Below are 12,608 nucleotides of genomic sequence, written 5' to 3' on the forward strand. Positions count from 1 at the left end.
ATGCTTGTGGGATCGAATGAGGCTGACGCTCATCTGCGGCCACTTGATGAAGTCCACAATACTGCAATCCTTTTGTGTCGCAATGAAGTTATATAACAGCCTTATTGAACGCCTCTTCGTTTCTCTTTCCTCTCATCATCACACACATCACAGCATCAACAAGCCAACAAGTTCGCTTTCCGCATTTTCATCTTTCCTATTTCTCTTTTCCTTGTCTCCTTTGTCAGCTCGGATACCCTGTCTGTCATTCCTACAGCAAAAGAATACATAAAGTAGTCAAGATGTACACCTCCACCATTCTCTCTTCCATCCTCTTCTCCGCCGCTGCTCTGGCCGCGCCGACCACCAACCCAAACCACCCCTCCTCCTCCGCCACCATCTCCACCCAAACCGACACCAGCTCCATCGACAATGTCCTTCCTCCCATCGTCCCCGTCAACACCCGCGCCGGCAACGCAGACCTTATCACAAAGCTCATGACCGCACCCACCCAGCAAGAGCGCGTCCGCCTCCTCAACCAGCCCGGCGACTTCGTCTTCGACTTCAACGACTCCGGCGCCCCCGAGGGCTCCGAGTCCCGCGGCAAGGGTGGCTTCTCCACCTCCGCCACGGCAAAGACCTTCCCGGCCCTCATCGGCAACGGCGCCGCCATGACCCTCGGCTTCCTCGGCCCCTGCGGCATGAACACGGCCCACGTCCACAACCGCGCCACCGAGCTCAACGTGATCGTCAAGGGCCGCCTTGTCACCAACTTCGTCGTCGAGAACGGCCTCGACCCCATCGCCAACACCATGGAGACGTATCAAATGTCCGTCTTCCCCCAGGGCGCGATCCACCAGGAGTTCAACCCCGACTGCGAGGATGCCGTCTTCGTTGCCGGCTTCAACAACGTCGACCCCGGTGTCGAGCAGGTTGCTCAAGCTTTCTTCAACCTCCGCCCGGATGTCGTCTCTGCCACCCTCGGCGGCGTGCAGACGATTGACGGTGCCGATCTTGAGAGCTTCCGTAAGCACATCCCTGCTAACATTGCTCTCGGCATCGACGCCTGCTTGAACAAGTGCGGCATCAAGCGCAACGCGAAGCGCGACCTCAACGAGATCTTTGGCGCGCCCCAGAACTAGACTCGTGACGATTGATGGGCTGTGATTGGGATGGCAATTGTAAATATGCATTGTTGTATGGAGCATGACAGGTAGTCAGCATTTCAGCGTAGGCATTGAAGTTCATTTGGAGGGGCATAGCGTGGGTTGCATAGCCAAGGACATTGGCTCACTGGCGTTTAGATTTTGGGTATCAAATATCTTGTTTAGGCACTGTCAATACATTCTTCTACTCATCTTTGTTTTTTGCTTCACCTCACTGAACAGTGTGGCTCGATAATACAAAAGCTGTTGAGTTGTCGAGCCGCTTCATTCGGTTACGATTGTGCAATGCAACCCACATAGGTACCTAAGAAATAGTCACAGATGATTTGGGGAATGCCATCCTCACAAGTCCCAAATGCTGTCGGAAAAGTAGACCCCTTCACCTTGGCCAACGAGCTCTTCGATATTGCGAACTTGAGTTACATCAGCACGCCTCAAAGTCGTAGTGTCAGAGTTGCATCGCATCGGGCGAAATGCCAACCTCGCGTTGGACGTGCGAGGATCACCAATACAACTCAAGCTTCCTTCGCGGGCTGTCCAAAGCGCTGCAGACTGCCCCGCGACCCCACGTAAGGCTAGATGGAAACCAGGGGAAAACAATGCGATGCCGCGCACATTTGCCGATAGTTTCGCCGCTAGAGAGATGATCTCTCAGCCTAGAGTCTTAGGTGCGGAGGTCAGGTGGCTTGTGTGTATAAACGAGAGACACTTTCTCAGCTCGCTGGAGTATAAAAAAGCAAGCTGGTAGATGTGAACTTTGACTCAAATAGCGCCCGACGCAACCCAACTTTGTATCAAACCTTTTCTCAATCACCGTCGAATTTCAATCATGACGCAAGAATTCGACTTCATAGTCGTCGGTGGTAAGTTCAATGTTCCTGGAGACAAGGTTGCCGTGAGGGGTCACGCCTCTTCATCCTCGGATATCACAACGAACCCCTCACGAGAGGAGAAACCGCACTAACAACAACAAACGACGATCAGGCGGCACAGCGGGGTGCCTTCTCGCCTCCCGCCTCGCAAACACGGCATCGAAGCCCCGTGTTGCGTTGTTAGAAGGTGGCGGTGACATCAGCAAACCCGAGTATAGGCGTACGGCTGAAAGATTCAGCACCATCGCACAGCCGGGTCTCGACTACGGCTATGCCTCGACGCCGCAGGAGCATGCAAAAAATCGCGAGGTGCCACAGGCTCGTGGCAAGGGTCTAGGAGGGTCGAGTGCTACCAACTTCCAGGTTTGGTCACTTGGCGCGCGCGCCGAGTTCGATGCCTGGGCTGCGGCCGCAGGTGATGATGCTTGGGGATTTGAATCCGTCATTGAGAGGGTTAGGAAGGTAAGTCAAAACCAGTTTTGAAGAGAGATTTCACCTTATCTTGGTCTCGAGCTGACTTCGAAAAGCTGGAAAACCTCCACCTTGATGATCTTTCCAAGGAGTGGGCTGAATATGTGAAGCCCGATCCGAAGTATCACGGTTTCTCTGGGTAACAAGTCACTTTTCATTGCAGTGATCCACTTTTCTGACATTAATCAGGCCCATCGACGTCTCCATCGGACACGTGGAACGAGAAACAAAGTCCTTTATCGACGCTGGAGTTGATCTCGGGGTGGGTTGATTGACAAGCCAGACGACAATGGGTGAGGCAGTGGACAGTGATGCTGACCCCATGATAGCACAAGCGCAACCTTGACCCCAACGATGGTGACCCAATTGGTTTCTCGCTGAACTCGACAACTAGTCTGAATGGTGTCCGAGTAACCGGTGCATCTGCATTCCTCGAGAAGAATGTTCCAGCAAATTTGACCGTTCTGACCGAGAGTCGTGTGGTCAAAATCATCTTTGAGAAGGATCGTGCTGTGGGTGTTCTGAAGGAAGATGGTTCGCAGGGTAAGCTTGCGTAAAAGCCCAGTTGATACCTGGCGATTCACTGACCCTGGAGCTTCAGTTCGAGCGAAGAACGAAGTCATTCTATCAGCCGGCGCCCTTGACAGTCCCCGTCTACTGCTACTTTCAGGTATCGGACCTCAAGCAGACCTGGGTGCCCTCGGAATCCCCGTAGTCAAGAACCTCAATGGTGTGGGGAAGTCCTTTACAGACCACCCCATGATTGTGACTTGCTTTCAGATGAAGTCCGGCTTCACTGATAGGATGGGGCTCTCTGACCCAAGCAAGTACGAGGAGGCCGTGAAGCAACTCGCAGAAAGTGGGAACGGACCGCTTTTGGGACATTTCTCGTCTGTTCCGCATGCTTTCCTCAAGAATGACCGGGCTTATGAGTCGCCTGAATTCAAGAAACTTCCCGCTGATGTGAAAGGCTATCTGCTCGAGGAAGGTGTCCCTAGCTATGAGCTTGTCGTAAGTTGTACTAGGGCTGAAGAGCATGACCCTCAACTAAAGTCAACCTACAGATTGGACCCTTGATTCCTCCTGATCATGTCTTCGAAATGTCTAGCGACGGATTCTTTTCGGTATTCGTTGCAAACATGAACTCTGTCTCTCGAGGAACAATCAAATTGGCTTCAGCCGACCCTGCGGACCCCCCTCTGATTGACCCGAAGTATCTCAGCAACCCCTTCGATTTGGTAAACCTGCGAGAAGCGCTAAGAGAAGGACTCAATCTCCTCAAGACCAGCACAATGAAAGACCATTTCGTCAGGCCGATATTTGCACCAAAGTCGGAGAGCGACAAGGATATTGATGTGAGTTTGAAGCTTATCTCAGCAATTAGGGGTAGTTGCACTTTTCTAAGTATAGCGCTGACTGAGCTTCCAGGACTTCATCCAAGAGAACGTGGCGGGACTATGGCATCCATCTTGCAGCGTGAAGATGGGTAAGAGCGAGCGAGATGGCAGCTGTGTCAACGGAGACCTTCGAGTTCATGGCTTGAACGGCTTGCGGGTTGCGGATCTAAGTGTGACAACTATACTACCCAGGTACGTTTCTCATCTTCTTTAAAGTGATACAAGATAGTTGCTGATAAAAGTTCAACAGTGGTCGTAAGTTTGCTACAAGCTCACCTTCTACGTCGCGTTCAATAGCTTCGTGTATTTCATTGCTGACAAGTGCTTCTAGATCCTCAGATCGTTGCCTATGTTATTGGGCAACTGGCCGCAGAAAAGATTGCGCGAGACTACGGGCTTGATACCAAGAGGAAAGAGAAGATCTAATAGTTAGTCAAGAATGGACGAGTATGCTAAATGAGAAAACTTGTCTTCGTGAATCCATTCCAGCATTCTACCTTCAAATAAGATATCTGAAACCCTTTCCAATGAGTTGCGCCTGCCCAGCAGCCTCAGCTTCTTGCTCCCTCATCTCCAACTTCTTGTTCTCTCTCTTCAAAACAAAGTGCAACACAGTGGCAGCAACAATCGCCATCAACGCCATCGCGGCATTCACACTGAAAGCTAAGACGAACCTCGGCGTCGCGTTGTTGGGGTACAAGTAAGATCCGTAGATGCCTGAGAGCGTAGAAAACGCGTTGTTAAACGCCACCGCAGCGGCGCGCTTCGCCGTAGGTCGATAGATCGTGTTAGCAGTCCAAACCATGGACATATTAAAGCCAGTATAGATCCCAGGAAGCATGATCATGGCACCAAAGTATCGGGGCCCAATGCCTGTCGCGGCGCTGGAGATGATGAATCCGACGAGCGAGCAAGCCAGCGGGGCGACGGTGTGCCAGTACCTCTCGTTCATACGGTCGGCGTTCCAAGATACTGCCGCGCAAACGATGCATGCCAAGAGGTAAGGCGGCGAAGTAAGAAGCAGCGTTGTGATGCGATCCTTTCCGAGACTCGCAACGACGGTGGGGAAGAAGCTATTAATCGAAATCGAGGACGCGGCGCCGTAGACAAGTACGACAAGAATCCAGTTGATAGGATCAACCAAGATCATCTTGAAGCCTTCAAAGATGGGCTGCGATGATGAGCTCGTCCAGTCCTCCTCGCCCGCAGCGTCGACTTCCATGCGCCACATGGCCAGCTGTCGTTCTTGGTCTGTCAGCCACTTGGTATTGGCTGGGAAGTCTGGCAGCACGAAGAACGCGCCGAGGGCAATAGCGACGGTAAGCGATCCCTCGATGATGAAGAGCCAACGCCAGGCTAGCAGGCCGCGGGCGCCGTCCATGCCGTTCGTGATGCCGGCTGCGATTAGACCCGAGAAAGCCCCCGAAAGCATGGAGCCGCTGTAGAATAGTCCGGTACGGACGCCAAGTTCTTTACGAATGTACCATGAGCTGAGAGTTGCGAGGCAGCCTGATACCACTCGTTCGTTAGGATTTTCTTTCTCTGCAGTTATTTTTTACGGGCGAGGTACCATTCTTTACTCACCTGGATAAAAGGCTGCTTCAACAAACCCAAGAAAGAATCGAGTTGCCACCAGTCCGCCAAAGCTATGTGTTGCGCCGCTACAGGCACATAACACGCCCTGGTAGTTTGCATGATCATCAGCATGATGCTCTGTTGAAGGATGGTTACACAAACCGAGATCCGAATGAATAAATTCCAGCAACCGGTGCTGTAAGTGATGCGTCACGTTACACCCACGCTATGCGGCCATGGGCTCGCCAACCAACGCGACAGTGAGATCTAACCGGTCGATCCCGAACGCGACAAAGAAAGAAGAAACTTCGAATCAGACTAACCCAAACGCACATGCATCCCGTCAGATAGATCGCAGGACGTCCGATCTTGTTCAGGAACATGTTTGAAGGTACCTGCATCAGGATGTACCCCACAAAAAGAATCGAAACACAAGTCTAGAGTAATTACCGAATTAGCTACAAGCCTCTGGGTTTGAAGTTCATCAGTTGCTTGAGTTTCAGCTTACCTGAAATTCATTGCCAGTCAGACCCAAGTCTTTCTCCAAACCGCCCAGCCTTGCCGAGCCGATGGCATTTCTGTGAAATCATTAGTCTGAAAGTCGACTTATCCGGCGCACGCAGCTTGCTGACCTGTCGAGGTAATTCATGATATAGATCAGAATCATTGTAGGCAGCATTCGCAAGTCAACCTTCCTTATCAACTTCTTCTCAAGACTCTTCAATTCTTCTTCTGACAAGTCTCTGAGAAGCTCCGGCAACTCTCTTTCAGGCCATATCGTCGTCTGCCCCTCGGAACTGGACTTGCTGTCCGATGTCAAGTCCATCGCTGCTTTCTGCAAGTCAGAAGGTTTTACTTCCTTGGTTTCGGTCGACATCTTTGTCGCTGCCCCTCAGTGGAAACTCCAGGGGTATGATGAGAATAAATGGGTACAGGAGTAGCGTTTCTTCAAACTCCCGTCATAGAGAACAGACACAAGTGGAACGGATATATACCTGCGCTCCTCGGTCTCAGGAAGCCGTCGGTTTCTGAATAAGGAGGTCTGTATTGGTACACAATTGACCTATTGACTAAGGTAGTCGAATAATCGGATCTCTGACAGGTTCAGTCCGGGTCACTCCTCTAATCGTGATAACGGGTTATCGGTATCTTCTTGTCAAGATAAGTGCCCGTTTTGACAAGGACGAGGGTGCCTTCAGAAAAACAGGCTAAATGCGACCGTCTCCGCTCAATGTCAAGCTGTCAGTCGTCTGAACAGCATCGACCTTGTAACGGCTGTTAATGCAAGGATGCCGTAGTTTTGAAGCTAAGGACTATGGACGGAAGTTTAAGAGTCGCAGATTGCGGGGGAGAGACGAAGAAGCAATTGGGACAAGAGAACTATCACTTTATCATTCGGCCGCTAGAGCTGAGAAGCCGAAGGCGTATTATGATGTGGTTGTCGCACAAGAATCCAAGTGTGACGCGGTGCCAATCGTCCCCTCTTTATCTTCCCCTTTGTGTCTCCTGAGTCCTCCCCAGCCTTGTTAACCATTGATTCCCTGCTTGGCTCGGCGATGGACTCGGCCCCACGAACCCGACTGATAGGCGCACACGCACAAACCAACATTCTCGTCATTTCGTCGCGGAGGCGGATCTCGAGACCGATGGCTCACGGCATTATCGTCCGTTGAATCTGCAGTAGAATCGAGGGGTGGCACACTTGGCACGAATTGGCAGGCATCAGTTGGCAAGGGATCTAGGTTGCTGCGCGGTCACTGTGGCGATTTGATTGGGAATGTTTAGTTAGCCCCGTCCCACCGATATGGTTCCCGGGGAAGCACGGATGTTCTGCCCAAGGCTGCGCCGCATGCGTGCGGCCGTAGGAAACGTCTTCGGCATCTTGGTCGGTGGTCTTTGCATCACCGGCCGAACTTGACTCTCCTCCTTGGTTATAAGAGTCCGAAAGGTGGTTTCAAGGTAGAAAAGGTAGCAGTTCGAGGGTAGACTAAACACTAAAGACCAAATTATCGCATACTCGACGTCGTCCGTTCCGGAAACTCTCAGAATACCCTCATCTTCAATATGGCCAAGCCATCCATCCTCATCGTAGGCGGAGGTGTCTTTGGTACCTCCACAGCCTACCACCTCTCACAAAGAGGATATGAAAACGTCACGGTGCTTGATCGCTTCGACGCACCCTCCAAAGACTCTGCGGCCACCGACCTGAACAAGGTCGTACGGGCCGACTACCCTAACCCGTTATACGCGAAGCTAGGCATGGAGAGCATGCAGGAGTGGAAGGACCCCAAATCCATCTTTGCAGGGATGTATCGCGAGAGCGGCTGGGTCATGGCGGGCCACGGCCTGACGCGGGGATGGCTCAATAGCGCCATGGAGACAGCCAAGAAGGCGGGTCGCGAGGGGGTGCGGTTCATGACGGCCGGGGAGATGAAAACAAGGTGGCCCGCTCTGACGGGGGAGTTCCCGGACTGGACCAACCTGTGGAGTCCTGCGGCTGGCTGGGTAAGTTTCCATTTTGCCAACCGATATCACTTACAGGACGACAACGTAGTAAAGTGACGACAAACTGACTACGATCGGCAAAATAGGCGCCGTCCGGACAAGCTCTGTTAAGAATGGCAAACGCCGCCAAGTCACAGGGGGTCAAATACATATGTGGAGAATCCGGTCATGCTAAGAAGCTCGTGTTAGACGGCAACGGGAAGTGCGAGGGTGTCTTGGCCGCAGACGGGACACTGCACGTGGCGGACATAGTTGTGTTGTCCACTGGTGCCAATACTGCGACCCTAGTTGATGCGAAGAAAGAAGTGGTGGCACAAACATCAGTCATCTGTGTGATGAAGTTGGAGCCGCACGAGATCGAAAGGTACAAGGATATGCCAATCATCGATGACTTCGAGCAGGGTACGTAGGCAGTTTATCTTGGAAGAGTGACATGGCGCATTCAAACTAACCGAGGTATCTAGGCATCATCTTTCCACCAGATGAGAATGGCTTAATCAAGCTATGCAGCTGCAGATGTCTCACAAATTATCGCAACAGATATGTTCCAGGGGCTTCTATCCTCCACTCGTTAGGCGATTATCCAGACGACGGATGCCCTAAGGAAGTCGAAGATGAAATGCGTACGTTTGTTAGAGAGATAATCCCAGAGCTGGCTGACCGGCCGTTCATCTCTTCCAAAATGTGCTGGTATGTATTAAGACATCATCCTTGAGATCTTGTCGGCTTTTCCATTTCTTCCGAATCCTCCATGCTAACTCGAAATTCAGGGACGGTCTAGCCGGTGATCTCAACTTCAGAATCTGCCCTTACCCCGAAACTCAGAACTTGTTCGTCGCGACGATTGGATCAAATCACGGATTCAAGTTCCTCCCAGTCATTGGCAAGTACGTCGCCGACATGCTCGAGGGGAAATTGGGTAAGGAATGGCAGGATCTGTGGGCTTGGAAATTTGGAAAGGTTCCTGATGATTTTCAAGATCCTCACCCATGGCCGCTCCGCGATATCTCAGACTTATCAGGCTGGAAAGGCCGGAATGCGGCTGGTGATGGCAAACTCCCCTGGACATGGAGTCGCCTCTAGACTAATATCTGGTTTAATGCCAATTTTTAATGAGACATGCATACTTGATAGATTGGGGATGGATTATTCACGCAGAGCTCCTTGACACTTGCTTGTGTCTTCTCGGAAATAAAGTATCTGAACGTGATGCAGTCCCCCTTATTCCCATTTGCAACGCAGGATTCGTGGTCCAGCTTTGAATACTTACCAACATCCAGTAGAGCCTGGTCCTGGCAGCCAACACCAATAGCAATTCGCCAGTTGACACATCCCAGTTCTGCGCCATTACACATGACAGCTAGCAGGGGCCGATGCATGCCGCCCCGCCGCTATCATTCTGTACGACCCAGCAAACATACCGCAGTACTTCCAACTACTTAAAACGGGTTGGAAGATTTTCGTTATCAGTAAAAACCTCCGCACGTCGATATCAGTCCGCGTGGTCGACGTGGGTCCCTCCTCTTTACCCCGTATTGCCCATCGTCTTGGACCTTCCCACCTCCGATACCGCCGGCAAACGACATCAGGCAAAGGAGCATGTCGATCCGACCAGTCTTTTCGAGTTGAATCCAGTTTCTTATGGAGCACAAATGTCCCTTTGCCGTTGTGATTTTTAGACCAATTGAGACATCGTGAACTTAGTTGTGATGATGACTAGAACGCCAAGAGGTCGAAGCGCAGTAGCCTGCAAGGCCTGTCATACGCAAAAGCTCAAGTGCAATGGCGGTACGTTGCTGTAATCAGTTGCGAACTTCTTTCTTGTGCTAATTGAGATGCCCATAAGGAGCACCATGCGAGCGATGTCAAACCCGAGGGAGGCCCTGCGTTTACCCCGTAAGAGAGAAATACATCACGGTCCCTCAAAGTTATTTGCGGAGACTCGAGAGACAGCCAGCAGTGGCGCAAAGATCGGGAGATCCGATCTCATCGCCAGAGTCGGTCCGTACGGATCCAAACGACTTTGCGACACCGCTCTCGCCCAAATCTAGTCAGATTATCAAGGAAGAGGAACTGGAAGATTGTAGTGCAGAGTTTTTCGTGAAGAGGCTCCGACAACTTTCGTGGACAGCAGCATCCGGTGATCCTACCAGCAAACAGACTAGGGAGTCTACCGGCACAAATGCCGAGAGCTACACATATTCTCGGCTGAAGTTCGATTTTCTACGTAAGTCGATTGCTCACAACAACCAACAAGACGTTTGCTTATGCGATGCACAGAATCTGAAGTCTCGTTCCGACTTCCGCCCCGACCATATGCATTCCACCTGCTCCAGGCCTTTGATGAAGGCTTCAGTGAATATCACTGGTTCCTCCGTAAGAGGTTCCGGGAAAGGATCCTTTTGACCTACTCGGACCCGCAGTCGCAATCTCACGATCGCAACTGGTTGTGCAGGGTTTCAGTTGTCTTGGCCCTCGCTGAGAGCTGGAATCGATCTCGAATGTCCTCAGCTGTCCACATGGAAATTGCAGGGAAGCATCCGACCAGTCCACCGCAAAGAGGAGCTGCTGTTCCCTTAACTTTGCCTCCAGATTCTCAGTCAACGTCGCAAACACTGCCGCCACCTCCGGGGTCCGAATTCTTCGAACAAGGGTTGATGCTTCTCAAGATGTCTGCGGAAGAGCCTGTGCCAGAAGATGTAGAGGCACTTTGCTTGATTGTGAGTACTTATGCCTATCAACCAATGCCAAACCACTGACAACATGTCTTGGCGTTTTACTGCTACTCACTCAACCGACGTAAAACGGCTTACTCGTACGCCAGCCAAAGTGTTGCGCTGGCCAAACTCTTGCATCTTCACAAGCCACATCCTCTGCCCAAGGCCCCAGACCAGCAACGCCAAGTGCGCGTTATGAACGAACACAGGAAGAGGCTCTGGTGGACATCCTACTGCATGGACAGAATGATATCAACGGAGCTTGGCGTCGCTGCCGCCGTGGCTTGTGTGCCAGAAGGCATGCAACTCCCGTCATCGGCCGGACTAGACGCTGAAGACCTCGAGGAGTTTTCTGATCCGGGGCTTCTGACTATGCAAACTCAGCTCTGCGAGATCAAGCGGAATGTTGTAAGAACGGCGGCTCAACACGTTGATGTTGATGACGAACGTCGACTAGAGATTATTAAGCCATGTCTCGACACTTTGCAGGAGTGGAGATCGAGTCTGCCGCAGCAAGTAGCTTTCACCTTCGAGGAGAGCCTGCCTACGAGATTGATGGAAGCACCTCACGGTAGAATCCTTGCATCCACCTACATGCGATATCACCAGGTGAGCTCGCGTTCCATTACTTCCCGGATCAATCGCCGACTTCTTTTCTAACAATGATCCAGTGCTTCATCTTACTGTTGAGGCCACTTTACCTTCAAAAGCTTTCCTCAATCGTTCAAAAGCGACGATTAAACAACCTACCGAGTTTCACCGGGACCGACACACCACTAGACACCGATGATCCGATGAGAACCGTCAAGATACAGTGTCTTCAAGCCGCACGGAACAATTGCAAGATCCTCCTCGGGCTCTGGAATTACGATAAGATTGGTAAGCATTTGCATCATTGTGGTGCCCCTGAATTAGAAGGAAGGAGCTAACGATTGTCTGCCCAGCGAAATTCGGATACTGGGAATCTCTACACTTATTCTCCGGTCTTGCAATCCTCGCACTCGCCCGAGTCTCCATCGAGGAAGGTCAAAATTTTAACCCCAACAGCGAAGACGATGTAGCACTCTACACGCGGACACGAGCACTACTCAGAGAAATGGCTCGCGTCGGCAACCCCGCGGCCAAAGATCACGATGTCTTGCTCTCAGATGTTGAGGCAATGGTGAAGAGAATCTCACGAGAGGAAAAGACAACACCGCGGCAATCTAGTGTTGAGATGACTGACGGTAATGTGGAAATGGAGACTGATCTGAGTTTCTCGGATTTCATGTTCTCTGATGGAAATGCTGACCAACAGATCTGGAGTGATAAGGACTGGGAAAGTATCTTGAGCACATATACGCAAGGCATTTGACTAGATCAGTCAAAGTTGAATCACGAGCTCACTTTGATGACATGTGAATGCGAGATCTATTTTGCAAACGCCGCAGGAGGGAGAGTCACGGCGTAGGGGCATGAGATTTCATGAATCCTAAAGGAAGAGGAGTGCGCGGCTTGCAACGAATTTTATGGATTAAAGTTCTAGAACAGTTCTGTCTGTGTGCAACTATTGTTTTTATGTTGTGTCCGCGTCTCACCCTCTATTGACCTGCATTCAGGTTGATCGAGAGAGACATGAATCGGCAGTTAGGGAATATGATGGAAGAGACAAGACATAGAATGAAAAGCATGACCAGCGGCAGGATAACAAAAGAAACTTGAGAACAATTTCTCTGAACATGGTGTTTGAGCACAACCTGGCTGGCCTTGAACTAAATATTAGGTATGAAACGAATGTAGCTTGTTCGCAGAGCAACGAATCCATGATGTAACTGTCGCAACGAGCTCTTTGCAGCAAAATCCTTCTCGCATGAAAGGTGGACCTCATTGATTGCATTCCACTCAAGGTAAATATGCCGTGTTGACAGGGGAATTTAGCCTATGAGA

General features: G+C 51.1%; 5 protein-coding genes across 5 annotated transcripts; 4 read left to right on the plus strand and 1 right to left on the minus strand.

Annotated features, from left to right (window-relative positions):
* Positions 1-281: 281 nt before the first annotated feature.
* On the plus strand, positions 282-1,121 carry CCOS01_07317 (spherulin-1A; the record flags this gene model as incomplete). The annotated part of the gene is made up of 1 exon (XM_060455483.1): positions 282-1,121. One exon carries the CDS (start codon positions 282-284, stop codon positions 1,119-1,121), a length of 840 nt encoding a protein of 279 aa, XP_060313375.1.
* An 853-nt stretch (positions 1,122-1,974) lies between these two features.
* Positions 1,975-4,311, plus strand: CCOS01_07318 (GMC oxidoreductase; the record flags this gene model as incomplete). Its single annotated transcript, XM_060455484.1, has 10 exons — positions 1,975-2,008; positions 2,130-2,479; positions 2,545-2,627; positions 2,678-2,750; positions 2,818-3,031; positions 3,090-3,499; positions 3,553-3,843; positions 3,917-4,077; positions 4,128-4,140; positions 4,225-4,311. 10 exons carry the CDS (start codon positions 1,975-1,977, stop codon positions 4,309-4,311), a joined length of 1,716 nt encoding a protein of 571 aa, XP_060313376.1.
* Positions 4,312-4,384: 73 nt separating this feature from the next.
* On the minus strand, positions 4,385-6,337 carry CCOS01_07319 (TNA1 is necessary for nicotinic acid import into the cell; the record flags this gene model as incomplete). Its single annotated transcript, XM_060455485.1, has 4 exons — positions 4,385-5,394; positions 5,470-5,566; positions 5,969-6,038; positions 6,093-6,337. The coding sequence occupies 4 exons, from the start codon at positions 6,335-6,337 to the stop codon at positions 4,385-4,387; spliced, it is 1,422 nt and encodes a 473-aa protein (XP_060313377.1).
* Positions 6,338-7,524: 1,187 nt separating this feature from the next.
* On the plus strand, positions 7,525-9,048 carry CCOS01_07320 (uncharacterized protein; the record flags this gene model as incomplete). The annotated part of the gene is made up of 4 exons (XM_060455486.1): positions 7,525-7,965; positions 8,052-8,367; positions 8,430-8,649; positions 8,736-9,048. 4 exons carry the CDS (start codon positions 7,525-7,527, stop codon positions 9,046-9,048), a joined length of 1,290 nt encoding a protein of 429 aa, XP_060313378.1.
* Positions 9,049-9,827: 779 nt separating this feature from the next.
* Positions 9,828-12,036, plus strand: CCOS01_07321 (uncharacterized protein; the record flags this gene model as incomplete). Its single annotated transcript, XM_060455487.1, has 6 exons — positions 9,828-9,861; positions 9,926-10,192; positions 10,246-10,685; positions 10,830-11,291; positions 11,354-11,561; positions 11,627-12,036. The coding sequence occupies 6 exons, from the start codon at positions 9,828-9,830 to the stop codon at positions 12,034-12,036; spliced, it is 1,821 nt and encodes a 606-aa protein (XP_060313379.1).
* Between the last annotated feature and the right edge of the window lie 572 nt (positions 12,037-12,608).

This window comes from Colletotrichum costaricense, assembly GCF_030867565.1.
Source record: "Colletotrichum costaricense strain IMI 309622 chromosome Unknown Scaffold_7.1, whole genome shotgun sequence".
Classification (NCBI taxonomy): domain Eukaryota; kingdom Fungi; phylum Ascomycota; class Sordariomycetes; order Glomerellales; family Glomerellaceae; genus Colletotrichum; species Colletotrichum costaricense.